At 44.4% G+C, this 27,992-nt stretch overlaps 1 protein-coding gene and 1 long non-coding RNA gene across 2 annotated transcripts; one reads left to right on the forward strand and one right to left on the reverse strand.

Annotated features, from left to right (window-relative positions):
- Positions 1-484: 484 nt before the first annotated feature.
- On the forward strand, positions 485-23,127 carry LOC116455224. The gene is made up of 3 exons (XR_004244346.1): positions 485-608; positions 9,520-9,689; positions 23,050-23,127. It is a non-coding gene; the product is annotated as an uncharacterized LOC116455224 (long non-coding RNA).
- On the reverse strand, positions 18,132-27,928 carry KLHL38 (kelch like family member 38). The gene is made up of 4 exons (XM_032132774.1): positions 27,731-27,928; positions 25,705-27,182; positions 24,208-24,313; positions 18,132-22,692 (listed from the first exon to the last, which is right to left on the reverse strand). The coding sequence occupies exons 2-4, from the start codon at positions 27,052-27,054 to the stop codon at positions 22,406-22,408; spliced, it is 1,743 nt and encodes a 580-aa protein (XP_031988665.1). The 5' UTR covers positions 27,055-27,182; positions 27,731-27,928; the 3' UTR covers positions 18,132-22,405.
- Between the last annotated feature and the right edge of the window lie 64 nt (positions 27,929-27,992).

The raw sequence follows: 27,992 nt of genomic DNA on the forward strand, positions 1-27,992 counted from the left end.
GAGTCACCTTCTTGAGTTGATATAGTTAATGTTTGTTGTGCAGCTGAGGGTACTAATTTCTGTCTCTAAAGCCACATAGCTGAGATTCAGCTGGCTATTCGTAGCCACAAAGAATGCTTTGCTGGAAGGAGAGTTGCTGGCTTTCTGATTTTTATCGTAAGCCTTGGGATAGCTGGCTTTCTCTTGACAGCACCAATATCTGGAGCATAGTTTTGGGGTGAGAAGCTCAGTTTTCAGTTTAAATCCAGAATGCACATTTGGAGCCCTGACAACTGCAGAGAAGATACAAAGTAACTTCCAAGCATGCTCCCATGACTCAGAAAATGCAAATTACCCCGTGTTTTGGTTAAGAAGACAATCAAATAGGAATATTTTGTTTTTTAAGGCTACATAGTGGTCCTTGAATACTTGGCACTGGCAATCTCAGGGAAAGATGCCAGTGTATCAGGCCTTTTTGTTATGAAGAAGCTTATGCATAATTTTGAGAACCAGGACTGCGGGGATTTAGGTGTCCTGGAACAGGTGACAGACTCTTCCCTTCACTACTCAGCCGTGCTTAGAAGGGCACAGCTGCCACCTCTCATGCCCAGGACCTTTCAGAGGAGCAGGTAGGAGACATCATACTAGGCTGCCTCCTTTCCCTTGCTCTGCCTATCACTGCCCACAGGCAACCTTAATGCCAGCACTCTTAATCTGAATATATACAAGTAAGATATTTTAATAACACTTTTCTTTTTTTATGAACAATTGCATGAAAACTGAACTTTTCTTATCAGACCTCCTGCTGAAGGCCCACTACACATCTGAGTTTTCCCCTTCCAGTAGGCCCTGAAGACATAACTTATGGTCTTTGGCTTCATCTCTCTCAGACTTGGTATTACTCCAGTAGAGGCAAAGACTTTATGGCTCAGCAACAACAGTTTTAAATACTTATTTTGTTCTTCTTTGTGCTGTGTGCAGACATAACTGTAGTGGTCAACCCTTTCTTTTAACTTCCCCTTCAGTGCCTTGTGATGTTTACATGGTGTGTAGTGTTCTGCAAGTGTCAGACAAACAGAAATAAAAATCAGTGTTGGTTTGCTTTGTAAGAGTAACCCCTGGAGTCAACAGCCATTCACTCCTTGTAACCTTTAACTCTCGCAACAAGAAGTGACTTTACAGAAGAAATAAATAGAGTATCAACTTAGGGTTCCCACGTGTTTTCACATGAAAGCATTAAAAATCTAAACACAGCATGAGAATGAAGCAATAAAGCATCTGGACTTTCTTGGCCAGGCATGGAGTTGAGCGTGCCTGATTTTTCCAGGAAGCAAGTGGATTTGCAGAGAAAAGTGCCAAGTAGTCACAGCAGCATCACTGTTATTACAAGGATGGATTTTTCAGCACACACTGTGCTGAAATGATGATGGGTGCCTACTGCATTTTTGAGAGCTCTTCATTTTTCTGCACGCAATGGGAACCCAGCTCCTAGAAGACGCTGGAAAAGGGGAGGCAACCCAGAGGTAGCCCAAGAGAGATTCTCTGCAAGATGTTTTTCATCAGGCCAGAGCTGTTAGCTGCAAAGAAAGGGCACAACACTGATACCTGCAACAGGAGGAATGAATTCAGGCTAAGTATTTATTTGGCTGCAAAATCTTTTCCAAGACTTAGCTGAGAAAGAGGCAGTCTTCTCCCTCTAAAATAGAAGGAAGATCTAAGTAGTACCAGATCTACCTTTATAAATACATATTGAGTGGCTTGTTTTTTAAATTTGAAAATATCATTAAAACTGCAGGAAATAAAAAGACCTGCTGCTTTGAGAGTCTTCCCATTCAGAAGACAACTTCTGTCTCTTGCTAGAATTATATAGCTTCATGCTGAGTTGCTCATCTCAACACTTGAGTGATGGGAAGAAGCATTTTTTAAAGTGTCACAGATTCCTTTCACAAAGGTTGAGGAATAAGCCATGATAATACTTCAAGGTCACAAAAGGCCCCTTTATATTCTGCAGGGGTTCACATAGGATGGGCTTGATGGAAAAAATTATTAATCCTAGCCATAATAAAATTGTGATACAGGACTGCGGGACTCTGAATAACTCAGCAAACTCAGTGGGTTCATAATTCAGAAGTCCAAACAGGCCACCTGCATAGCTGGAACATTGATTTTGGTTTTTTATTGGCAAGAGCTGCTGCACGGTAAGAGCCTCTGAGCTCTGCAGAAGCAGTTAGGTGCTCTACCCAGCCATTGCAAATCAATCCTAAAGGGAAAAAAGTTACCTGTCATTCTTTCTTGGCTCATGGTAAGATATGTGAGCTTCCACATTACAATTAAAGGCCAGTTGAGGAGAAAATTTTGTTCCTCTGACCCAAAATGCATCACCTGGACCAGGAGAGGACTTTTCTTCTGTTTTATGATAGCCAAGATGCAAAATTGCCTGGCTTTAACAAGTCCCTGGGCACAAGGAGAGCTGGAGGAATGCTGTGCTTCTTGTATGCACCAGCTGCATAGTGCTGGTGTAGACCTCCCACTTGGTCAGATTACCTTGGTTCAACTGGAGTCAGAAGTCAGCTCTTAGGACAGTTATCCTGACTCAGCTCACAGGCAAGAAATTCTTAAATTTCAGGAATTAACTTCAAGAACAAATTTATCAACTGAGTCTGTCCCAGCTTATTCTTTAGGTTACAGGTTCCTGGAAGCAGGAGTTGCTTTTTTTCAGAGCTATATTCTCTAATGCGATTTCCCACACATATTGCATCAAAAAAGGTGAGTCCTTGTAAGTTTGCTTTTAATTTTAAGGTTCTCCTGCTCTAGCTCACCAGGCATTTGCCCAGGCTAGGTGGGACACAGTATCTGTATCTGAGAGTGCAAAACAGTGTCCTCTTCTGCTGCAGAACAGCTAATTTGGCATCTGCAGCTGCTGTTGGCATCTTTCCCACTGATATCACTGCAGGAGGTTTTGATCTTAAATTTGTGTGTCCCTAAAGAGTACTCTAGCTTGAAACTCTGTGGTGGTTCAAATGAGGGTTTTTGCTGATGGCTGCCATCCTCTTCCACCAACTCAGCTGCCTGGAGGCAGAGTTGGTGGTCAAGAAAAAAGATTTCCCAGAAGATATTGTGCAATGTATTGGAGGGTGCTGAGCACTGTGCAGTGTATGCTGATTTTTAAAGCGTGACCACTGTAAGTTCACCAACTGGAGCACGGGGAGGGGAAATGCTTCTGGATCCAAGTTCAATGATCAGCTATTCCACTGAACATGAAGTTCATGTAATTGCTTATAGCATTCATCTTTTGGTTGAATATCTGGCAAGAACTGCAGCAAAATTAATTTCAGATAATACAACTGAGGTTAGCTTAATGGAGAAAAAGCCTGGAAAACTTTTCTGGACGGGGATGTGTTGCATGTATGTATATATCGATATCCATCACGGGAAGGACATTAGCTCTGGTGTGGGAGGGTCATGACAGACACATGGGCCCTGACGGAGCTCTTGTCATGTGTCTGTGGAAAATACGTGTCATCCAAGGCAGTGTGTGTAGCGTAGGAGAATTAGGAAACCTTGAAGAGGTGACAGCTGATTAAACAGCTGAAGTTTCAGATCTCTCTGAGCGATTTGATATGCAAAGATACATCACAAGACAGCTACCTTAAGCTGCTTGAACCCAGTTTTTTCCCCCCTGTTCCCAGGCACTGCTGCTTACCTTGTACAAAGCTGTTAACTGTTTAGTCTGTGCAGAAACAGCCTTTGTCATCATTTTGGAGTCTAACTCCTCCAGCTAAATTAGATCATTGTAGCAGTGTAGACAATATACAACCCTGCAAGCCAGAATGTAAATGTATTACTTTTCCCATAAAACTAATTTCACAATGTCTTTGGAGCAAGCCTCCTTGCTGTCTTTGGAACAGAGCATTTAAGTTGAAGAAAGAAAGGCAAGGTAAATTCAACTTAAAATCTTCAGACCCAAGATCAGCCCCAAAGCATTCATGTCATCAGAATAGGAAGCCACCTTATCTTCTGGTGTGGTTTCACTGTAGCTGAAAGCTTAAAGAATGTCTGATACCATGAGAACAGTTGATCCCTTTTCACCCTTCCCCAGCACTGGGATTTGTGCAAGTTTACAGTCAAATGTATTTCTCAAGAAAAGTCAACTCGGGATACCACTCAACTCCCTTATCTTGATGGACCTTCAAAGCCATTCTCCATCCCAATACCCAGCCTTATCTGGATGTAAACAGATATGCTCTGTGCATCTCTGGGCCATCTTCCCCACGTGGTCACGCTGTACAATCATCAGCTGTTTCAGCAGAAGTTGGTGTAAAACCAAAATGGCTGAAAGATTTGTAGTCTGTAAAGAAGGGACAAAATGCAAAGCACGGATGGATGCTATTCCCAGAGAGGAGGGGAATGCGTGGGGGGGTAATTTGTGCTCTGTGTTGATCCTTCTTTACTGAGGTGTATGGGGTCTGGATGGATCTTCCTGAGGGAGCCTTGGATAAAGACTTGAGGATTTAGATGATGTCAATTATGCCATGAATTTTTGCCATTTTTTTGCCATTTTGTGTTAGAAAAACTACAGTCCCTCTAGAAAGGGGAACCCATTTTCTGTCCTGGCAGGGGCTGAGGTATGGAGAGCAGAGCATTCCTGCACTGATCTGTCTGACTAAGCCAACATAATAGGCTTCACATCAGTAAGTCCGGGGCAGAGAGTAATTGCAGTAATGTGGGCTTAGTGGTGAAAGCACAGATCACCACAGGTACACCGCAGCTGTGAAGAAGGGCATTGTCTCTTTTTTTTTTGCTCCTCGCCACATAGGACTTAATTTTGTAATTTAAAATTGTAGCATGATTGGCACCACAGATCAGAACCAACAGATGAAACGAAACCTGATAGCCCCTCCCTGCTTTTTAAAATAATATTCCAAAAATATCCCCCTGTTCCCCAGGCACGGGTATCACAAAGGGCAGAAGAGGACATCATCTCCCAGATTTTCTCTTTCCTCCATCTGTAGCCTATGTGCTGTCTATACAATGTGCCTAAATGTTTCCATCATTAACAATAGAAAGGAAAAAGGAAAAGGGGCATTCTCTCAGCAGGCAAAATGTCTGGCTGCAACATTTCCACCAGGAAAAGGTTAAATTCAACTGTATGACATTTTTCATTAAGTTCCTGTTTTCCAGGGAACCTCTGGGTTTAGAAACACTGAGGTTGCTACTATTGTGATGTTACCTCAGTGTGCCCCAGGAAGCAGGGGTTTTGTTTCTCTGCTTTTCTATCCTTTTCTATGGGCTGTTCTTCTGAGCCACTGAAAGTCTTCTGTGGTGCACCAGCATCAATAACTCTCATAACATATCATTTTCCTTCTCTGTGAGGACAACTCCGGTGCTTCCTGGGGATTTTGGTCCTAACCAGTGAAATGGCTCATACAGTTGGCAGCATAGAATGCATTAACAACAGGTTCCATAATGTTTAACAGGGATACTAAAAGGTAGCATTGGAATTATGCCTCTTTGCATGTAAACCTAATTTTCTGAACAACTACATTCACGGTTTTAATTTACTTTATTGTAAATTTACTTTATTGTACAGGCTATCAGCAGCAGTCAGTCTGGTAGCAAGCTGTAGGTTTTTTCCCTAAAAAAGCCACACAGACATGACCTATAGGGCTGGGACAAACTAACCTGATGTAAAGGACATTCAAAACAACAAAAAAATGAGTCTGCACATAAAAGTTTTAAGGGGTGCAACTGATTCCTGCAAGTAAACTGTACCAGTCAGACCATTCTTCTGGTTTGCTGGACTAACAGAGTAGGACAAAAACTCAAGTGGCAGATACCAGATTTTTGGCCTAGAATGTAGTTCTTGGACTAAATTCCAAGACTAAAGTGCAGTTTTGAAAGCAGGAGCTTATCTAGTAACTGGTTGATTTGTTCTTCTGGAAAGACATTGCTTTTACCAGTGAACCAGAAGGACATCTTTTCTCAGAAAACACTGCTGTGAACTTCAGAGGCATTGTTTTATATACAGCATTCATCTCCCTGACATGTGGACAAAAATACTCTATCCAGAATAATAAGGTAATTGTCTGTAATTTAGCATATTAAGCAATCTGGTCGTAAAAGCCATCAGACAGTTCATGGGAGGGCTTAGCCCCTATTACAGGCAAACATGGTGTGTGTTTTACTGGTGCAGGTAGCACTAGAACTTTCCCCTCTCAAAGAAGATATAACATTATGCCCAGTACAAAACTGGCATAGATTGACTGGGACCAGTATTTGGAGTACAGAAGAATCCTGCTGGTCCTCTATTATATGTTCCAGACATTTTTCATTCCCTCACAGATAAAATGCCCTGCTGATCTAATGGTAGAATTTGGCTCTCAAAGCCAGAAAGCTTCAACTGTAGCCAAAGTAATATCCTAAAATAGAAAGAAAAATGAGAAACCAGAAATGTTGTTTTCCTCTTTCAAAAGTTTCAGCAGGAAGCTAGCAGTGAGAAACCACTGAAGTGGCTCTCTCCCAGCTACCTCTCCCAGTCTGGTCATTCCTGAAATAGTCAAAAGATCCCCCATCCTAAGGTCCAAAGACACCTTGGTTTCATGCCTATGTCTCCGGTATCACAAGAAACCACCTTAAGTTAACTGAGCTCAGGATTTGGTCATTCTGTATGAATCAGTTTTAGGGAAGCTGACAGCTACAAATCCCTGTGTTTTTGTTCTGATGAAAACAGCCTGAAGATCTAAATTTAACAGTTGGTTTCACAATGCTCATTTTTGACTGTAAGTAAAATCACCCTGGAAAAATAGCTTAGAATAGGAAGAGATATGTTCTCCAGATGCTGGAAAAGCAAATGAAAAAAAAGCAAGCATGACAAATTTATCCTCATTCACAATTTAGATTGCTTTTTTACTCTCTGATTGGGATCTTTGGATAAATACGCTGAATAAAAATTATGTTAGTTACAGAAGAGATTCATAATTTCTGACCCCATTTCAGAGGAAGATGTAGCACATATCTGTGATGTTTGGGTCACGGGAAACAACGCCTGCAGATCAAATCTGTGTTGTGAGTAGTTTTTTTCACAGGAGGAAACCAGACAGAATATTTTCCAAGATAAAAAAGATTCTTCTTCATGCACACATTTATTCTGATTAATTTCTTCTTGTAGACAAATTATCACTATCTCTTACCCTATGGTCACATTACTACACTTTAGCAATATAAAGAGACCGTAGAGTGGATGTAAATATAATTCATAGTTGAAGAATAGCATAAATCACCTGCACATTATGAGGCAATCTAGTGCAAATCAGATGGGGGCCTCTACAGTGAAGATCTGCTCCCAAGAGTGACAAATGGCATCTTCTACTCAGCAGTTTGTATTTGAAACAGCATCTGCTTTCAAATAAGCCAGGATGGATTCCAGAGGATGACCCGATCCTGCTCCTCCTAGTGCCTTGTGAGCAGTTCACCAGGTTCTAGCCATGTAAATTCATGGAAGAGAGGAAGATGTTCATATGCCCTTGGAAACATGATTTTTATTTGGGAACATCCTGAACCTGCCAGCAGCATTTTTTCAGTCCAACGAATAGGAAAAAAGGCATTGCACTTATAAACTGAGTGCAGCAAAGACCAGCTACTTGAGAAATTACACACAGGCTTTCATAATACAGTGCCACAGCCCCCCCAGAACAGGAGACATGGAGAGTGGATACTCTGTGGCTCAGGGCCTGCCTTTGGCCATGTCCTACTGATCCAGCGGGTGACAAGTGTCCCCTCTGCCTGTGCAGGTGCACATCTTCATGGACATCTGTGAGGAACTGGTTGGGAAGTGGGTGCCAAGGGCACAGGTATGGTCCAGGCTGCTGTCCTGGGCTGAGTCCTGGGGCTCCCCTGTCCTGGGTTTCTTGGGGTGTCTCCCAGGCTGGTAGATGCTTGGGCATGAGTCATCCTCATCTTGCAATTCCTTGGAAGCAGTTGTCCCAAAACCATCTGCCCACAGATGGGGAATGACACCACCTGTCCACCACCTCTGTGAGCACCTTCTCTCCTGGAAGAGCTCCTCCTGCACGTCCCAGGAGAGCTGCTGGTGGGAGGGTTGAGGCAGGCAGCTGGGTTCGGCCGGATGAGCAGCTTCATGGCAGAAGAATGCGAGGTGCCTCCCTGGGCTTCGAGGTTGCCTGGGGGCAGGCTCGGCACTGTTGCTGCACAGCCAGTGCATTGCTCTGCCTGCATGTGACAGGTGAGCAGGCAGTGCGGCATGAGGCTGCTCTCTGGCCACTGGTGTGGCCCATCGGAGAAGCCATGGGTGGGTGTCAAGCAGGATGTCGGGATGGATGGCCCAGTGGTCAGGTCTATGTAGCAGTCCCACCAGCTGTCCCACCCACTGTTTCTCTGCTCTGACCTGCCCTCTTACACCCCATTTCTGCTTCAGTTAAGTGTTTGGTCCTCAAGACATACACAGCAATAGAAATAACTCTTTTTACAGTGCTTCTTCACCGCCGTTGTGCCAGTCCCTTGGACCTTTAGCTCAGAGCAGACTGCAGCTTGTCTTGTCTGCCTCATGGCTGCCTGGAGCATCAACCTCCTAATCCTGCCTGGGCTCAATCCTGGTCCTGCTCTTAGGGCTTCACTCTGCTTTGCCCTGTTCACACTTACCTAAAAGGAGAAGGTCTTTCTCTGTTGGGCCTTGGCTCTTTCCTTGGGGGACAAATTCTTCCAACTCTGAAGGACTTGGTATCTGCCTTGGAGAACCCACAGGCTCAGGGTGGAGCTCCAGCCACCGACAGCCCCAGTCTGCCACGGACTGTGGATTTATAGGGCCAGGGAGTCTGGAGACACTCAACAGTGGACCTGTTGTTTTGGGTATTTCTCAGCCCATGTTGCCTACTCCTTGGGCTAGAGCCATAGTTTGATTCCTCTGAACAATCTGAAGTGAGGCTGTTAATGACAATTTTAAAATATAATAACCTATGAGGGACCCCTTACAGAACAAGAACTGGTTTTGATGACAAAGGCCAGCTCATCGGCAGGACTAATCAGTTCAGCATCAGTTTAGCATCAGTGAGGCTTTGTTGATTTGCAGATGCAGAGGATTTGGCCTCAGTGCCTGGTCTATATTATTTTACAGCAGCTAATGAATGCAGCTTCTCATGCTTGCTTTTCTTACCTTTCTCTGAAATTGCAATTTTACTGACCTGAAAATATTTTCCCACTATTAAACTTTCAGTCAGGACATAAGTCCTTTTTAAGATGCTGAACACCACAGGATGCTTTCTCCTTGTGTGGGAACAGCTCTGCTGTACCAAGAGGAGGTGTGATCTTGACTTATGGGATAGAGATTCCTTGTGGCACTGACTCATACACTGTAAATTTGTGCTCATTTTCACATCTCCCTCCTGATCCTGTTTTAGGCTGTGTTTCCATTACTCCTCCACCCTGGGGGAGGAATCCTCAGCCAACACAGCTCTAACCCGGAAACCACAGGGGATGAAAAGACCTTTCATAGCAATAATGATGCCGTGTTCCTCTCCTCTGCAGCTGCATTTTGAAAACAAAAGATCAGGAGGCAAAGTCACCACCCACAAGCAGAATTTGCAGCTCTGCAGCCATCAGGGACTGGTGCAAAGGGGCCTGATGCAGATGCCAGAGAACATACGTCCTATTGACACCAGGGAACAACAAGAACTGAAAGTATAACCTAATCTAAGGTGAGAACAATGTCTACTCTTGCATATTTAGCAAGGATAGCCTTGGGCCATAATCTGAAACTCAGCTTTGCCCACACCATAACATATTTTCACATTTTTGTAATCAGCTGTTTGGGTCAATCTATTGTAAAGACTATGTAATGTCTGCAAAATAAGGTGGTGGATGCACTTCAAGTTGGATGCCCCTCAGTAGATACCCATGCCTGCAGTAGATACCCATGCCTGCGCACATTCCAGCTCCAGTGTCCATGAAAGATTTCCCATAAAACAGATAGGAAGACACTTGGAAGTACCTCCAGTAGTTTGGTGAGTCTGCAGTTCAACACAAAGTGTAGAAGAACAGGTTGAAGGCTGTGGACTATGACTTCTTTTTACCACGGCATATTGCTAGGCCAGGTTTAGCTGTGTGTTCTGGGCTGAAGCACTCCTTAGGACTTGCCTTTCCAGCCTGGATAGCACTTTTGAACTGGCAAAGGGTAGGTGATTGACATCAGACAGAAGGCCTGATTTCATCAAAGCTTTGGCATGCCACTTGCTGGAAAATGTATTCCAATAAGTGCCACCCAAAGTTATTAAATGCGGCACTGAAAGTGAACAAAGTCCCTGCCAAGGAACTGCCACTCTGCACTAGTTTGGTCTCTGCTCGTACAGGCAGGCCTGATGTTAGTCATCAATGGGAAAAGGTCAGTGGGACTAGGGAGGGTCTGGCTGCACCTTTTGAAAACCCTGGGCACATGGCAGCAGTGTAATCTTGTAAGCTTAGGATGTTAAAATACAGATCTTCTTTCTCTTGGACAGGATTAAGAACATTAATTGGAGGTAAATGATGACTATAGCATTTCATGTTTACTTTACATGCCAGTGCTCACAGGAGGGGTAGAATGGTGGGGAACCCAGTTCAGTGTCCATATGAGACACTGAAATGCCTATGAGAAGTTCTTCTGAGCTTCCCCAGAGACTGTGTTTCAAACCTTGAGCTAACTGTTTTCTTCTTGACTGCTGTGAGTTCACTCCCCTAGCTGCTGGGGCTTGATAATCTCCGTATCACAGATCTCTGCTTGGATTTCTGTCACTGTCTCTATGTGACCTGTCCTCTGCTGGGCAGAAACTTGCAGGGTCACATGAGGTGCCTCTGCTGGGCTGGAAATGGGAATGGGTTATTTCTTCTGAGTGGAGTGGGCCCCTAAGATACAAACCTCATTTCAAATAGCATTTGACACAGCAGAGTGCGTTTGTCTTCTCCAACATGCGAAGTAGAGACCAGCTATTTTCTGCTCAGCATGGAAAGGAAACAGGAGAACTGAGACAGCAACACCCACGTCTGTGAAGGTATTTAAGCACTCGCTGGGATCCATGCATCGTGGCCAAGCTGTTTGTTGATAGTCAGACATAGTCTGGGCAGCAGGTGCCTAAGTCCCATTTTTCCAAAGCCCTAAGGTACAGTCTTTATCACAGGGTCAGGTTTCTCCAAAGTTCCTTGCAGGACCAATTATAGGAAAGGGCTGATGCTATATGTGCCAGTTCCTCTGTTTATTTTCCATGGTGGCCCATCCCTGCAGACACTTTTCCACCCCGTGTTGTGCAGGCGTCTCGGCAGAGGTTGCACTCAGCACCCAGCACCACTCGTTCTTTGTGGATGCCACAGAGGAACCACCTGTTACTCTAAATCTGGCAGTGTTTCCTCATCTTCCCTGCATCCCCATTTCAACTTCTGTAACTACATCTGTGTGACCTGTTTTCTCCTGCTATGTAGAAACTTGGGCAGTCACATGGGGATATGTGGGGTCACTCGTACTCCCCCGACCCTGTAAATGTAGAAGGGTTAGTTTATTTCCAGAAAGTATGGTTTACATATGGTTTTCCTTTCATTATTTTAGATGTCAGCTAGAAGGACTCTGCTTGTTCCCTTCAGTAACAGCAAGTAAATAGCCGACCTGTTTAGAAAAACTTAACACTAGAGACCTGGAGAAATCTTTGGATGAAAGATGCATGCTGAACTGTGTGTGACCCTCTGTAGAGAAACATTAGCTTAATATATTAGTAAATGTTTTTTAGTGAACATAAAAAAATATTAGAGAAAATATACAAGGCCTGAGGTCCAAGTTCCCTGTGCAGTCCATTTCCCATTGAAATCAAATAGCCAAAATGAAGAGGTCAGCAAAAGTTTGCTTAAATTCTGACTGAGGAAAACAAGAAAAGCTCTTTGCTCACTCCAGGCAGTGCTGCTATCAAGGGGATCTGGTCACAAAGACCAAGGCTAGAGTTTTCAAAGGCAGCTGATTGATTTGCTAGCCTTGCTTGAAGCACACTGAGTGGAGCTGCTTTTGGGAAGGTGTGAAAAACTAGAAGATCCAGGGAGCCCTGTGCTAGTCCTGGGAGACTTAACCAATGCTACAAGGCTGCTTTGAAGCATTTGACCCATCTACTGCCAGACCAAGCTGCAGGGCATAAAGTAGGAACTCTGACTTGCACAAGTGCTGACGAAGTTTATGCTGTTGAGTCTCCTGAGTTGCCAGCTTGGGCATCTTCACACCATGTCCTCTTTTGTACTGAGACACACATGCAGAGGCCAAAGAATGAAGATGTCTCATGTTAACTGTAAGATTTCAGGATGAGTTGAGCTTACCAAGACAGATGGTGAGTGCAGGCACCCAAGGAATCATACTTGGAAGACAAGATTGAAGGACTCCTTCAGTTCACAAATGCTACTTGGGAACCGGATAGTCAAGTACTGCCAGTTCCTAGGATCAGCTTAAAGTTAATAGAGTGATGGCAGGTGCCCAAACATCCTTGCAATCCTACATTTGCAGAGATGTTTTCATCACAGAGCAGACAAAATAAAATGGTTTTAAAAACAACACACCCTGTAGGTCTCTGTCCTTGCCACTGAGTATATGAAATTTAAACTAAAAAAAAAAAAACCAAACCCAAAACCTAACAAAAAAGGGAATGGATTAATACAAATAACATAATTGGAGAACCTTGAGATTAGCAAGAATGTGTGAGACTTCAATGCATTTTTACCCTTTTAAAATAAAACAGATGCTGAGGGGATGTTACAAAAAGGCATCTCAGAAAGGCTGGTGTAAAAATATTGAAAGAACAGAGAAATTTGATTTTTCCAGGAAGACAAGCAAGGACCTGGTTCTACAGACTTGAGATGTAGAAATGCATATTACAGAAATGCTATGTTTTGGCATGATTTGAAACTGAAGACTTGGGAATTAATTGAGTGCATGGAGTGCTCCATATATCCTTACATCATTATCCTGAATTTAGTAAAATATTTCAGATGACCTCAAAGGGATGATTTTCAAATCTTCAAGCTTACTTGGGAGATTGCCTCCAAGCAAGAGAGCCTTTGCTGAAGTGAAAGCATCACTAGTCCATGGGCCCAATCCACCTGCAAATCCTGCTGGTGTTTGTGTCCTCTTCATAAGGTCCTGCTTTTCTCATGGGTCTATAAGTCCATAGTCAATACATCCTTGATGTCTATGGAAAGCAGTGTTAAAATACCTCTATTTTAGGAAAAGGAGATGGGGGCTAACTTCATCACTTCAGCCCTATTTATCTTTCCTTGTGGGTTGGTTTTTTTTTTTTTTTTTTTGAGGAGGGTGGGTAACCTTAGTGAAAATCAGTCCCATATTCTTTTCATAAGTCTTTGTGCTTATCCAGATGATTGCCCATTCATTTAAGATCATAATTATATTAATATAAGAGCAGTGTTTCTATAGGTGTGGTTACTTCCTAAAGAGCAAGTAGCTGCAGAAAGATTGTACAAAAGCAATCTTTGGCAATTCACAAAAGGCATTGTTTTTTTAGGCTTTAGCAGATTCATTTGAAATGCCCTTATGGGGTTGGTATCGTTATTTTAATGACGTGGCATTGGAGACATGAAAGAAACAATGTTTTACCCACAATCACTCAGCAAGTCCCATCCTTTCTCACTTACTGGTGATGCCACGTAACTGCACTGCTGCTACTCACTAGCAAACTAACTCTCATTTTTGCCATTACTGATAACCAAGAGGGTTTCCTGGAGCCAGAATTTAGGCACAATTCAAAGCAGGCTTTGAGCTGATTCTGCTGCAAGACATAATCCACAGGCAAATGACATGACCAGAATGAGAGGGGGTGTGATCTACCATAGAACTGTAAGGCTAGTAGTTTACAATTTGTCAGTTCAAGAATGTTTACTTAATTTCATGTCACTAAAAGGGCAAAATGCTGTCCCCTTTTAATAATCAACATTATATTTGACTAAAGAAGAAGTAAGAGAAGAAGTGATAACAGAAATTCCTCTGAAAAGAAGCTATTTATTTCCTGGTGGATGCAAATCCATTCTGTCTCTCCCAGTTTCCCCCTTTGAATGTATTTGTGTGGGTTCCACCTATGCACCAGGCAGGGAGATCAAGATCTGGCTCCACAGGGATGCTTTGTACTGTTCTGAAAGCAAAACTTAATCCAGGGAGAGGATAATGCAGTCTTGAGTTACAGACTGCTTCAATTCCATCCTCGTCTTGGACAAACTTCCTCTCATCTCCAAAGAGTTATCTGTGTACAGATCTCAGTATTCTCCTCCCAAGGGTTTATTATGAATTTATTGAAAAAAAAAAATACAATCCCTTCAGCTATGAAAATTACCCTCATTTGTCTATAAATAGGCTTAACCTCTTAAACTGTGTCAGATGCTGCAGATTCACCAATTTGATCTAGATCTTCATATCTTCTCTGCTCTTACAGCTCCAGGGCAAATGACTCATGCTGTTTGCAAGTGCCATATCCCACTGAGCCTGGCAGTATCAGTGTGTCTGAAGGTTTCTACTAAAACCGGGGCAGGGATTTTCTCCTGATCAAGCTGAGCTCACCAACATCCTGCAGCCGCAAATCAGTATGTTGTACATACATGAAAATCCATGTATTTGCAGTAGATCAGCCACAAATCAGTACAGGAAAATGTGTTCTAGAGTCAAACAAATATGATAAAGGCAAAATCCTATTGATCCATGTAATCATTTCCCCACTTGCATTTCCCTTCACTGGTGGCAGTCCTAGGAAGACTGGTCTGCACTGCCTATTATCTTACCTTTGAAATTGCTTTGGAGATATGAAAGGGAAATGTCAAAGTATTTTCAGACAATCTAAATGGCTTTTATAGCTTGTTCCTGGAAATCAGAGTTCCCTGAGCTGTCTGAGTGTTCTGTCCTTACTCTATCAAACACTTGTTTTTAAAAGCATAAGGGATCCAATTTCCCAGATGTGTGCCTATTCCTAGAGTTGTCCCAACCCTTCTGCTACCTTTCCTGAGGAAGGGAAAAATCTTGCTATGGAAAATTAGGGGAAAAAACTCTTCTCCTAGGTGAAGGGTAATGGTTCCCTTCTGGCTTTGAGGCACCTGGGGATAGAAGAGGTTGGTGCAGCCAGTTTTGCCCAAGTTTCCAGAAAGTCCTGGGCCTTGGCACTTGATTGATCATATTTGTGTGCTGTTCTGTGGACCAGGGAGCACAGGAAAGAGCTGAATTTTATTTTATTTTATTTTATTTTATTTTATTTTATTTTACTTCTACTTCAGTTATCCAGGTTATGGCATAAGGTGTTACTCTTGCCTAATGAATGAGCTGGATGCTTTGAAACTCCAGCTGATGATGCTCTGAGGGCCATCTGAGTCCTCAGCTCCCAGTTTCTCATTAGCCCTTTGGAGTGAGGGCCTGTGTACTTTATGCTGCCATCACAAATAACAGAATCTCAGCTTGATATCCATGATTGACTGTGCATGTCACATTTCATGCCATAAAAAACATATGCTCAAGGTTAGAAAGGTGAACATGCTTTTGGCTTCCCTGCCATTTTTAGTTCAGTTTACCTGCACCACTTCTTTCACTGCATGTTGCTACTTTTCTCCTGAGAAAATTTCCAGAGCCCCCTGGAAGAAGAAACAGGCTCTATTTACTGACATTTGCTCCAAGTTATTATATGCAGGCAACTCTTGTAGGCTCTAAAAAGGATCTCTCAGCCAGAAGCCTTCAGTCAGAACCTACCAAGCCCAAAGACTTCCTTCTTTTAAAAAGGTCTGAATTATCCATTAAATATCACAGCATCTTGAAGAACACCCATAGGACCTCTCTGCTTTCCTCCTTGGTCAAGGTTTGAGCTGGCACTCAGTTAAGTTGCTGGGAGTCTTCTCTGTGGGATGCCATGGCTCTATGTGCACACACATGGGTTAGTCCACACCGTGAATTAATGGGTAATTCAGCTGCAAGTTCCACTGCCAGGGAGTGCCAGGGCTGAAATGTGGCCTGAAACACATCGAGGCACTGTTGACACAGCCTGGGCGGTGAGGAGCCTTTCCTTGTTTCTGCACACGATGAACCCAGGGTCAATACGATGGGGAGGAATCATCCTATGCCATCTGCTTCCTTTCTGGCAAACCTCAGTGCATGGCAGGGGAGTGTCCTCCTGTGGCTCATCCCTTTGTGTGTCTCCAAGGGATGCAGCCCTGCCAGGCGGCTGTGGGCAATAGTCGTGTATGCCCTGACACCCTGGCTTCCCATTTCACATTTGCTGATGGTCCTCATGCCAGAGGCAAAGTTTACCTGACAGAGGCCATATTCTGCAGTGCTCAGGCTGTCTCTAAGATCCTACCCAGGGAATAGATAAACAGAAAAATATTTGAGCCTCTGGTACACTTTAATGTCATTTTCAGGGAAATACATGTGTCATAACAACACAAAGCAGGCATAGATCCCTTGCTTTCAATCTGCCTGGTGCCAGGGTCCACGTCATTTCAGCACTGAAACAGATCCAGCAAGTTCATGATAACTTTGCTCTCTGAATAGGTGCCTCTTTTCCCCCTTGGTCTGTACTTGTCTCTTGTCTTCCAGCAGTGTTCCTTACCCCTGTCAGGGAATGTCACGTACTATTATGTTAACATCTAATTTTCACTGGAAACCCTAGGGAACTGGGCCCTTATCTCCACATACCATGCACATCAAAATGGTTTAATCAAGCCTATTAATTCCAGGGCTTGCTGCTGATCTGGATAAAACACTGCCCTTTCCCAGCACTGAAGCTTTGTAGCCAAGTTTGACATTGCAGCACTCTCCATGAAGTTTGTTCTCTGCTCCTCAGGGCTGAATACATTCCCCTACAGTCCCCCAGGTCTTACAGAGAGGTGCCAGGGTTCTGCTCTGAGGCTCAGATTGATTTGGGCTGATTTTCCAGACCAGAAGCATCCCATCAGTTTGAAAATTTGGACTTGAGGGTCCTTGGTGTAACATCCTGGTGCTCTGGGTGGTCATTGCCACTTCCAAATGTCAGTTCAGGGCAACTGCAGAGCCCAGGAAGGTATCCGAGAGCAAAGAGAAAACTCAGCAATGTGCCAAGATCAGGGCAAAACTCAGGGGATGTCATTACAGATGTGGCACTGGGGGATCTGAGGAAGCAGACATGCCTTTGTCCTTGTCCCAGCATGCCTGCTTCAGGGAGGGGTGGTGGGACATTGCTTATACATCAGAAGGCACAGCCTGGTCAAGAAACAAACTTCAGAGAACTAGATGGGAAGATTAGATAGAGGAGGTTGGTTACAAGCATCTTCCTCACCAGATGAAGAAGTGGACCAGATTCTTCCACCTTTTCCCACCTCGAGCAATGTTTTATCTCATGGCTCACCCCTGACTCTTAAGCCAAAAGTCTCTAACAGCTGTGGGGATGCCTTGTGTTTAAAGCAGCCGTGACACATGTGCCTGTTGGCCCAGGGCTGCTCAAGATGGGCTGCTGCTTGCTTTTCTGGGAAAGGGCTCTTGCAACATGAAAGAAGTGCAGGCAAACAAAGAGCCCTGGGGAGAGAAGTGACAGGCGGCAGCTGGAGCCAGTGGGTGACCTGCCGAGTGACAGAGCAGTTGGGCTCCTCACTGCTCTGCTACTATTTTGGAAACATCAATAAACAGAAGAGGCCAGATCAATCTCTCAGGGCTCCAACACAAACCCTGAGGAGCCTTGTGGACATTGGTGGCACCAGCAGCCCGAGACACCAGTTTGTCCATATGAACTCTGCTTCATTTGCACTGTGGGCAAACTCATTGGATTTAGCCACTGAAAACATTATTAGCAGTTCACTAATTAGCAGATCTCAGCTCCTTTGCTGGTGCAACCTTGCACTGAGGAATTCATGCTCATTGTGCCATGGGGAATAGGACTTCAACTTCTGTGGGGCAGCTTTCAAGCAGCTGGAAAAAAAGTATGGATGTTTATATTTTTAAAAAGGGATTGTTTTTGCTGCTGTCAATTATTAATGGCTCTCAGGTCAGGCTAAGGAACAATGCCAGGGATAAATTACCCTGTACGCTATTCATATATGCTCTACCCAATTGTTTCCTTCTCAGCTAGAGGATTCACCTCGCAATGAACTCCTTGGCATTTGGAAAAAGAGGACTGACAAAGCAATGAACTCAGTGTGCCCATTTATTTATACATTGACATCTTTCCTACTTTGTCAGGTGTGTTTAATCAAAAAGAAGCAGGAAATGCATTATAATTATAAACATATTACTGCAGAAGAAAAAGGCTGCTCTTGGAAAGGATTGCATTGTTTGATAAACGGTTACAGTGAAAAAACACAGGCTTAACCTACGACTCTTTGCTGAGATCAAAGCAAAGCTGCCGCCACAGGCTGCCTGTAGAGCAGGACTCAGCTCTGGGTTTGCAGCAAGGCAAGGGGAAGAAAGTTGAAAATAAAGTGCAATCTCTCTTCCTTTTCTTTTTTGGCCTGAAACTTTTCCCCTAGTATAAAAAAAATGACTTAGACATTAAATATTTGCTGTTAAAATTAATAGAATTAGTGATGAACCCAGCTGAGAACACAATAATTAGGGCCAGATCCCAAGCCCCTTGTTGAAGCCATGGAGAGACATTGTTTTCAACAGGTTCTGACTTGGAATTCTGATGAGCCAAAGCAAAGATGGAGTTAGGGAATAACCCTGGGAGATTCTGGATGTCCTGCAGTCTTTCCATGTGACCTTGCCCAAACTTGCAAACATTCCTTAACTGTGAGGACAGCTGAACCCCAGTCAGTAATGTGCTGCTGCTGTGAAAAGCAAAATCCTTCTGGGCTCTGAGACTAGGAATGCTGTAGGTAAGATGCAGAAAGGGTTTACTGCCCTTCTCAGCACTGCAAGGCTGAGCCATGGTTCTGCATTTAAATAAATAAAAAACCACCAACGAAGAAACTGAAAATTGTCCAGAGGAGAGCAACAAAAATGATCAGAGGTCTAGAAAACATGACTTATGAGGAAAGATTGAAAGGGCTGTGTTTGTTTAGTCTACAGACTTTGAAACATCCTAATAAACTTTAAAGATGTAAAAAATATATGGTATCTAAAAGCTTAATCAATAGCCCTTTATCTCTGTGGCAGAAGGTACAGCAAAGAAGATAAATAGTATTAAAAGCTCTGAGGCCAATAACACCTCAAGTATGCTACTTGGGGAAGGACCAGAGCATCTCTCATGGGAGATTTTCAGTGTTTTGGACAAGTACCATGAGGGACTGGGTAACCCACTGTCCTGTGGAGCAGGCTGCTTTCAGCCATGTGGTCCTACGGTCTCCATGATCTAGTGGCTGTCAGGACACCTGAGAATACGGCCTTGGAGGTGAAGAGCTTTTAGAGCATTCCCTGATTTGACAAAATGCAGCAGGTGCTCAACCCTTCTAGAAGTTGATTGTCAATCAACAAATCTTTTTAAAAATCCTCTTTTCTGTGGCTTCCATGGTTATTAAATGAAAAGCAACAAATTCCCACCTTTTCATGGAGCCATCATTGTATTTGTGAAGTAACTTGCTGCTCTCCCATGGGGGATTCCCATCTAAATGAGTAATCAAATACTTGAATATTTAGATGATGAGACCTCTGAAAAAGCATGTAAAAGTGTATCAGGGAGTGAAAACCTTGCAGATCCTGCTACGAAAATTCCCCTCCTGACACTGGAGAAAGAGGTACCTTGGCCAACCTTTGCTAGCAGTGTTTTTACAACTGTAAAGCAGTGAGGATGGTATTAGGTACTGGTCTAGGTGGGCCAGGTGGCAGTCAGCACCTTGATTAGAAAAGCAACATCCCCTCTCCCCCTAGCACCCACTCAGAGCTGCATACCCCATCCTGTAGCTGCGTGTGCTGCTCCCTACCCGTGACTGAGTAACTTTGCTATCCCTTGTCTGTCTTGGAAAGGGTCAACATTGTTTTCTGATTTCAACCCTTCTTCTTCAAAGGGCCCCAAAAGCTTTGTCAGAGTTTGTATCAAAACTGACCACAAGACAGAAGCCTATTAGAAACCAGGTTTTGAATTTACTGCCCAGCAATCCCAAATTCCTTGAATTATGGGCATGAGGTGAGAAGTTTGTGAAGGGAAGGAGCACAGGGTTGCAGCCAGAGCAGAGCTGGCCATAGCCCTTGGCATCTTCATGGATTTGGGGGTGAAGTGAGGACTCCTCAAGAGATGGGGGAAAGATGGTCAATTCTGCTGCAACCCTGCCTCTTTTTTGCACTCCCCATTTCCTGCCCAGCTACAGCTGTGCAAGATACTGCTTGGTCCCACATGAACACAGAGAAAATCATTGGTTACATGATACGGGAATTAAAAAAAAGAAGTTTGCTTCCAAGCATAAACCAATGACTGTGGCAGTGGTTTGCAAACATGGGATTATGCTCTCAAGTCACCTTTTTTTTCCCTCAGTTTTGGGTACAGTCACGAGCCTGGCAAGGATCCGTGTCAGCTAAAATGCATGGCAGCAACTGGCGTCTCCCGGAGCTTGGAGCTGAGTGGGGTCACAACAGGAAGGAGTTTGGGAAGGCAGCACTGCAGGCTTAGGAATAAACATCTCCCTGGGGCAGACTTTCCATAATTGGCCATGACAAGGCTTCTTTCTCCAGAGAGCTGGAGCTGGTCTGTGAGGAAGCAGGATGAATCACTGCTCCAGCTCAATTTGGCAAGTGCCATGATTTAGTTCTGCTTTGCACAGGGAGGAGATGATGATAGAAACTGAAAGACAGAAGAGAAGTCTAGCCAAAGGCTTCTGAGCTGGGAGAGGAGTTTGAGTTCCCACTCATTTTTTGCAGGTTTACTCAGATTCTTAGAAGGAAACCCTGGCAATACCCACTGGTGCAAAAACAATTCCCTTTATCAACAACGGGAGGGAACAATGGGGACTCCTGAACACAAAGCTCATGCAAACAATAATAGCCCTTTTATTTTGCATTGTTAAACCAGCAGATGATACCAAATACTTCCTTTCAGCCTTCCACTTTGTTAACTATTTCTGTCACACTCCTGCTCCATTTATGAGAGGGCATCTTAGTGTCTGGAGCTGGTTTTCTGCAATGTGGTGGTGACCTGTGACCACACAGCTGTGCAGCCTTTTTGAAGAGAAAGGTTGAGCGTGGTTTCCTCATGCCGTCCTGTCTTTGAAAAGTCCCACTTTCTTTCAAATATGAAGGAAAAGAGGTGTTGTTTCTGCCATCCTTTCTCCAGATGGTGGTCATCAGTGCTCTCTGTAAAGCTGCTTGCTATATGAGCAATCTTACCAAGCCCAGTGACCTAACAGCAGTTCACAGCCTGCTCAGTGTCTGATGATTAATCCCCTCCCTTTAGAAGTATGCACTTAGTGGCAGAACCCCACAAAAATATTGGTGGAGCCAGAGCTGTTTTGCCAAGTGGCAGATTTAGACTTGCTCTTCTTGGAAAGCTGGCTTCCTGTCACTGGCTTTGTCTCATGGGCTTTTTTCCAGTGGTTTGGAGAGAGGAGAAGGGGAAAAAGAAACTGTTCCTCCCAAATACCTCTTCTCTTTTACATCCCCTTTCCTCCATGTGTCCTCTCCGCTATTCCAGATTTCAGGAATTCCATCAGCCAAAGTCATCCTAACTAACCCCACTGCTATTCCTCATGCAAAAGGAAAGGTAAGATCCCTGCAAAACAAGATCCCTCGAAAAAGAAGATGCAGACAATCTTAATTTCCATCCTGTCTTCTCCTGCTCCTTCAGAAGGCAGGCAGATGGAACAAAAATCTTCCCTGCACTGTGGAATAGTGTTAGCTCAGAGAAGTCAAATCTGTATCTTGTTGCAATATGAGAGTTCAGATCAAAGCATCAGTCTTTTGCCAATTTCTAATTTGCTGTTAGGAACATTAAATTTTTATTTCTTATGAGCTGATTACCATAGTGAACTCAGGAAGCTGCTCCTGGGCTGGCTACAAGACTGGAGCTTGGTGCTTCCTATTGTAAACACTCCCATCACTGGAAATGGAAAGTTCAGTCAGCAATGAGCAGCAAAGGGCTGTGGCAGGCAGCTGAGTTTGTGTGACAACAAAGATCTTACTTTCCCTGGAGATACCAGCATCCCCATTCACTTTTCATTTTAAAGTCTGTACCAGGACAAATCCCACACTGGGTTCTTACCCAGTATCATTTTCCTGTTTCCTCTTGAGATGCTGGGTAAGGCCTCCACACTGGACTCAGCAGCACCACATGCAATATCAGCCAGGTGAATACAGCGTGAGCACAAAGCTCATGACCTTTCTGGCACAGGGTCTGGGAAGGACTAACGCCCTTGGTGCCTTCAAGGGCAGGAGTTTGCATGACCCCATGAAGATTCCCCATGTGCTCTCTGCAGAGTGAGGTGGCTCCTTTCTGGGAAGAAAGGGACAAAATATCAAGGAAGTACCAAAAGTCATTTAGAGAAGGTTAGAACAGGGCACACACTGGAGTGTAAGGCACCCATGGTCAAAGAGTTTGTGTGGCAGTTTTCCCTTTGGTGTCCACGTGTCTGTCTCTGGATCATAGCAGTCCAAGGAATCCAGGTCCTGGATGACATTGTCTGAGGTGAGACATCGTCCTCCCGTGACATACAGCTTGTCCTTGATGACAGTGGCCCCATGATGCATTCGTCTGTCCTTCATGTCTGCACATTTAACAAACTTGTTCCCTTTTGTATCATAAGCAATTATTCTCCGGGTGTACCCTGAATGCAAAGCCAGAGGTGGAAGAGACAGATGGGAATTAAGTGCTTATGGCCAATAGAAAGAATAATAATAATATATTTCCTGCTGGTCTTCAATAAAACCTATTATACTAGTACATAATTTGGAAGAATTAAGATATCTAAACTAGGAGGCAATGATGTGTCACAGGAATGCCTGTCTGTCTATCCTCCTTTACTGTTTGTCTTCATCCTGTCTCGTAGCACCCTGGCAGCCAAGGCTCAATTAACACCATAAAACCCATTGGATCAGGCAACCAACCTGTCAAACACGGTCGAAGTTTGCAGTTACCTGCAGGTGCCTTCAAACATCTGAAAATATTTCTTTTTACCAAACAGACTCCTAGAGCTTCACTTGGAAATACAGAAACCAACAGCACATGGGATGGGCCTTGTTGGGTTGGAGTTGTAGCTGTCTGCTGACTGGAGCTGGGTATGCAACAGCATAGTGCCAGCAGTGCTCACTCCACTCCTAAAGTCCTCAGCACCACATCTGTGCTGGCCACCATGCCAGTGACCCAGTGGACAGCTCTTCCTCTGAGCGGTGATATAACCTCGTATCGGCTGAGAGGTAAGGGCTGGTAAAAGGGCCATTGCCCTGGAGCAGGGGAGGTGTGGAAGCTTGGTACCCAGGAGTAGCAAGTAGAGAAACATGAGTGCGGTCTGAGGTCAGGGCAGTCTACCACATAGCAGCCTGACAGTCTCAGACCTCTGGGCTCAGCTCTCCCCTGTTCTCACTGCAAAGGGTAGCAGTGGCCTCTCCCTGAGGGGTGACACCATGTTGAAGTCCTGTGCAGTTTGGGTTCAATCCTCTGCTTTGCTACAGACACTATGTGTCTCATTTTTCCTTAAATAATTCAACACGTGCTTCCTCCTGCCAGTCTGTGGTCAGGGAAGCAGCATTAATGACTGTAGAGTGCCAAATTATCAATGATATGATACACCCAACTGCCATGGGCAGAGGCTGGTCCTCAGGTTGAAAAAGACACTGAGAAGTTTCCTCTTTCCAAATGTTTCACACTCCTTTTGGGACATTTCACAATTACCCCCAGGAGGCAGCTAAAAGACCAACCAACACATCATAGACCTATAGCCCACCCATCCTGACAAGCCATCCACGGCCTTGTGGTAACTCTGCTTTCTATTGTTCCAAGAAGAGCAGACAGGGAGGACCAGGCTGTGAGTCAGCAGGTGAGGCGCAGGACTCCCATACTCTTGGCTTCCTCCCTTCTGCAGAGCAGTAACTTGCATTGGCTTTTCCTCAGTTTCCTCCACCCAGGTCTTGCTACTTGGAGTAAGAAAGTGCCTCATGGAGAACTATCTCTACTTTAATCACAAAGAGACTCCATGAGAGAAGTGTATGGAGGGTGGGCACACTCCTCCTTTCCTTCCAAAGCTCCAGGTGCTTTTTGAGGGAGCCCTCCAAACAGGAAGGCTGTGAAAATGCACAGGATCTGGGCAGGGGGAGGGAGAGGGAAGGTGAAACAGAGCCCTTACCACCTACGATGATAATCTGGTCTCCAATAACGACAGCCGGTGCACAGACATTCTTCACTACTCTGGTCTCCATACGAAACCACGTATTCCTGGAGACATGGTAAACCTGACGAAAAAATTAAGATACTCACACAGCTGTTTATATTGCATTTTATCTGACATCTGTAATTACAGACGAACTTCTGGGCTTTATTTTGCCTTAATAAATACAATCCTCTGGCTCAAACTGCTGGAAATCTGAGCATGTACCCACTTTTTTTCCTAATATGTCCCCTTGGAAAGCATTCTGGTTCCCCAAGCTTGTCTGCTCAGGAGATGCTAGCACAAGCACTAAAGCAGTGCATCTGCCATATGCAAGCTTCTTGGCTTTAAATCTTTGCGTGGCCATTAAATCACTGTAACTTGTTCTCCCAAAGGCCAAGCTGGTTCATTTCATTTTCCATTTATTCTGTGTATTCCTTATTAGCCTTAGCAATTTCCTGGGCAAACAAACCTCAATTTCACCTAGCTCTGCTGGCAGCCACCATGTTTGCCCAGCTGCTATATTTATTCTGGTGGCTGGTATGCACTCAGACTGGCAAAGGGACTTAAGAGTGGTATCTAAGTCATCGATTTATGTGAGAAAAAGAGCAGTTGCTAGATGATGATCATTCAATCACCTGCATCTGGGTGACACAAACTTTTATGTCATGTTATCTGCTTCCTAATATAGCAAATATCGCCAGGGCATCTCCCCACTAACTGATAAATACACTTCCTTCCCCCTGATAATGAAGTATCATTATAACCACAAAGCATTGCTCATGTCCTGGTTGCCATCTTAGCCTTAATGATCCTTCTTAGCTAAAGCACCTCGAACAGTGAAAAATAGTCATGGGAAAAAGAAACGTTACAATGTTGCTAAAGCATCAAATCAGATAAGAAAATATTTAATGTATTTTTTTCTCCTAATAGAGTGTAACGGCTGAAAGCAGGCGGAGAGCCAGCAACATGTGGCAGGAGCCACATTTTTAACACAACTGTTTACACAAAATGACTGTCAGTTTAAGTTCTGGCCCTTTGATGAGTGAGTATCTAATCGCTCTAACGATCGCGAGCGTTTGCGTTTGCTGCGAGCGAGCAGGTGCATGGCTGAGACCCCAGCTCAGCGCCAAGTGCAAAGCACTGATTTTGGTGAGATTGGCTACAGGCATGAAGCCAGGCAGGGGAGCTGCTGCTGCCTGCCATGGTATTGCAGCCACCCTGGCCCTAGTGCCCAGCAATGGCACAGCTGACTGACACCCAAAGCAGTGCCTCAGGGCTGCTGCCTGAAAAACATTCAGAAGGGGAAAATGGAAGAGCTGCAATGCTCCCTGAGGCCATGGATCTATTCGTCCTGCCTCTTGCTGCAACACAAAAGGAAGTTTTTTGAGTGGTTTGATTTCCTCATGGAGGTGATGGACTGCTGAATAAATACCTTAGAAGAAATTGCCTACAACAAGCAGGACTGACCATTACCTGGATAAGCCGAACAGGGTTTTGCATAATATCTTCTCCCCCAAAGAGGTAAACCCTCTGATCTTTGGCAGCAACAGCAGGGTGAAGAACAGCAACAGGCATGTTTGCCATGCTCTCACAGGTGTTGTAGACACTATCATATCTTTCCACAGAATTCAGGATTTCCTGGTTTTCACCAATTCCACCAAATGATAAAATATAATTTTTATATGCCAAGCTTCTGTGGGAGTAACGTGGAACTAACATGTGCTCAATCAACCTCCACTGATTGAGTTTGAGGGAGTAAATGTAAATATTACCACTGACCAGGCTTTTCTTATTGCTAACAGGCATCCCTCCGAGCACAAAAATATTGCTGTGTAAACTCACTGCAGAGGCTTTGTACAGGCGCATGGGAAGTTTGGCCAGGCTCAGCCATTGGTTCGTCTTGTCATCATATAGCAGGACATCCCTTGTTGTCTGCTGGCTGTCCTTCCTGCCACCAATGATGATGAGGAACTCTTGGTTGGAGTACCTGCGAGGAACATGCATCATGGGTTTGATGTCAGGCGTGTTGGTGCTGTACAAGGAAAACATGTGTCTCCGGGCTGACTCCAGGATGCTCCTGCAAGTGGGTGAGGACTGAACGAGTGAGTCATTAGCAATGAAATGGAAGAGGAAAGTTGGATGGACATACTGAAGTCGGACCTTCTTGAACAACTCTTGGATGTAGCCTTGTCGTGCCTGAAGGTCATGACGGATCCAGACCATCAGTGCCTCAAAGACCTGCTCCTCCTCCCCACAGAGTTCATCATCCCCAAGGTAATCAATGAGCTCCATGGGACAGAGGTCCTTCAGGTCCTCAGAAGAGGCCACCACAGGAAAGCATTGCAAAGCCATAGCCTTGGCTTTCTTATTCAGGCTTTGGCAATTCAAGACTTTTGCCAGTCTGATCATGCTCAGACAGTTGTCAGGAGTCAGCTTGTCTTGGAGGTAGGTAGAGCAGGCCTCAAACAGCTTAGTGTACTGCAGCATGGATGCAGTCTCCAAGAGACACAAGACGTTCTCAGTGGATATAAGAATCTCCCCTGTGTAAACATAAAGGATAATCTGATCCAAAATATCAGCGTTGATGCCCTTCAGAATGACTTTAGGCTGGTGACTCTCCCTGAAGTTGTTACAGAACATTGCCTTGAAGTATGGACTGCTGGAAGCCAGCACATTTCGGTGGCAGGGGATTTCAAAGCCCCCAGAGCAGAGGGTAACATCAGTTAGCATCCTGCTCTGCCGCAGAGCATTCAGCTGCCTCAGCAGTTCAGAGGAGAAGTCCTGGTCTTTGAAGAGAAACTCTTCAGTGGATCCCTCTTCCATTGCAAAATAAGAGAGAGATGAATTCTGGACTTGGCAGAAAAAAACCCAAATTCTTAGCAGCTTTTATTGAAATATCCAGCTCCAAGGGAACAAATCGGGACTTTGATGTTGCTGTAAATATCCGTTCACTATTACACATAAAAATGGAACATGGGTTAAGCACAGTGGGAAAATAATAAAGAAGCCAAAAGGTCGCTAAGACCCTTTAAAATTTTCATAAAATTATCAGATAGGTTGCAGCTCTGAGGTCAGCACTGCCTGTGTCCCTGGCAAGAAGCAAAAGCACTGAAGTTATCTCACTGATTTTGGATTAAAGCTGGATGGCTGAAGCAATTGGTTTGTCCATTTTAATCATGTTGAATAAACGCACTTAGACATTTATTCACTATTTTAAAGTATTAGCAGTTTAGTAGCTTGTGCTTCTTTCCTCCAGGGTTAGTCACTCTCAAAGAATGCAAATCTGGCAGAGCTGAACTCTGCAGCAGGGCGAACAGAACCCTAGAGACTGGGAATCTGCATTAAAAGTTATTTATTAACTCTGCTTAGCTGTGGTTTTTTTATGTTAATCAGACACACAATGACTAAATTAAGTGCCAGGCAGAACAATATGATGAGTATCTACGGTCATGGCTTAACTGCTCAACCTGCAGTGGAACCGAAGGGTAGAAACGTTTACCTTCTGCTGTCCTTCACTGCATGCACTTACTCTCAGTCGTTTATTCTCTGCTGAGTTTTTCCACAGCTAGAGCCTGGACAAAAACCTATAAACCCACGGGAGGTTTCTTTCAGTAGGTAGGTGATTCATAGAGGGTGACTTCTGGCCGTGTTTATGCCGCAGCCAGCGCTGCCGCTGCCGGGCGCTGTGCGCAGGAGCGGCGGGCGCGGGGCATTGTGTACATTCCAGCGCTAAGAATAGGCGCACACGGGCTCCGCGCTCT

The sequence above is a fragment of the Corvus moneduloides genome, chromosome 1, assembly GCF_009650955.1.
Source record: "Corvus moneduloides isolate bCorMon1 chromosome 1, bCorMon1.pri, whole genome shotgun sequence".
NCBI lineage: Eukaryota > Metazoa > Chordata > Aves > Passeriformes > Corvidae > Corvus > Corvus moneduloides.

Excerpts from the sequence above, each read along its gene's own strand:
- KLHL38 (XM_032132774.1), bottom strand. The coding sequence starts at position 27,054 with ATGGAAGAGGGATCCACTGAAGAGTTTCTCTTCAAAGACCAGGACTTC. Across the intron at positions 24,314-25,704 it reads ACCCTGTTCGGCTTATCCAG|GTTTACCATGTCTCCAGGAA; the intron begins GTAATGGTCAGT and ends TTTTTTCGTCAG. Across the intron at positions 22,693-24,207 it reads CCAGATTATCATCGTAGGTG|GGTACACCCGGAGAATAATT; the intron begins GTAAGGGCTCTG and ends CTTTGCATTCAG.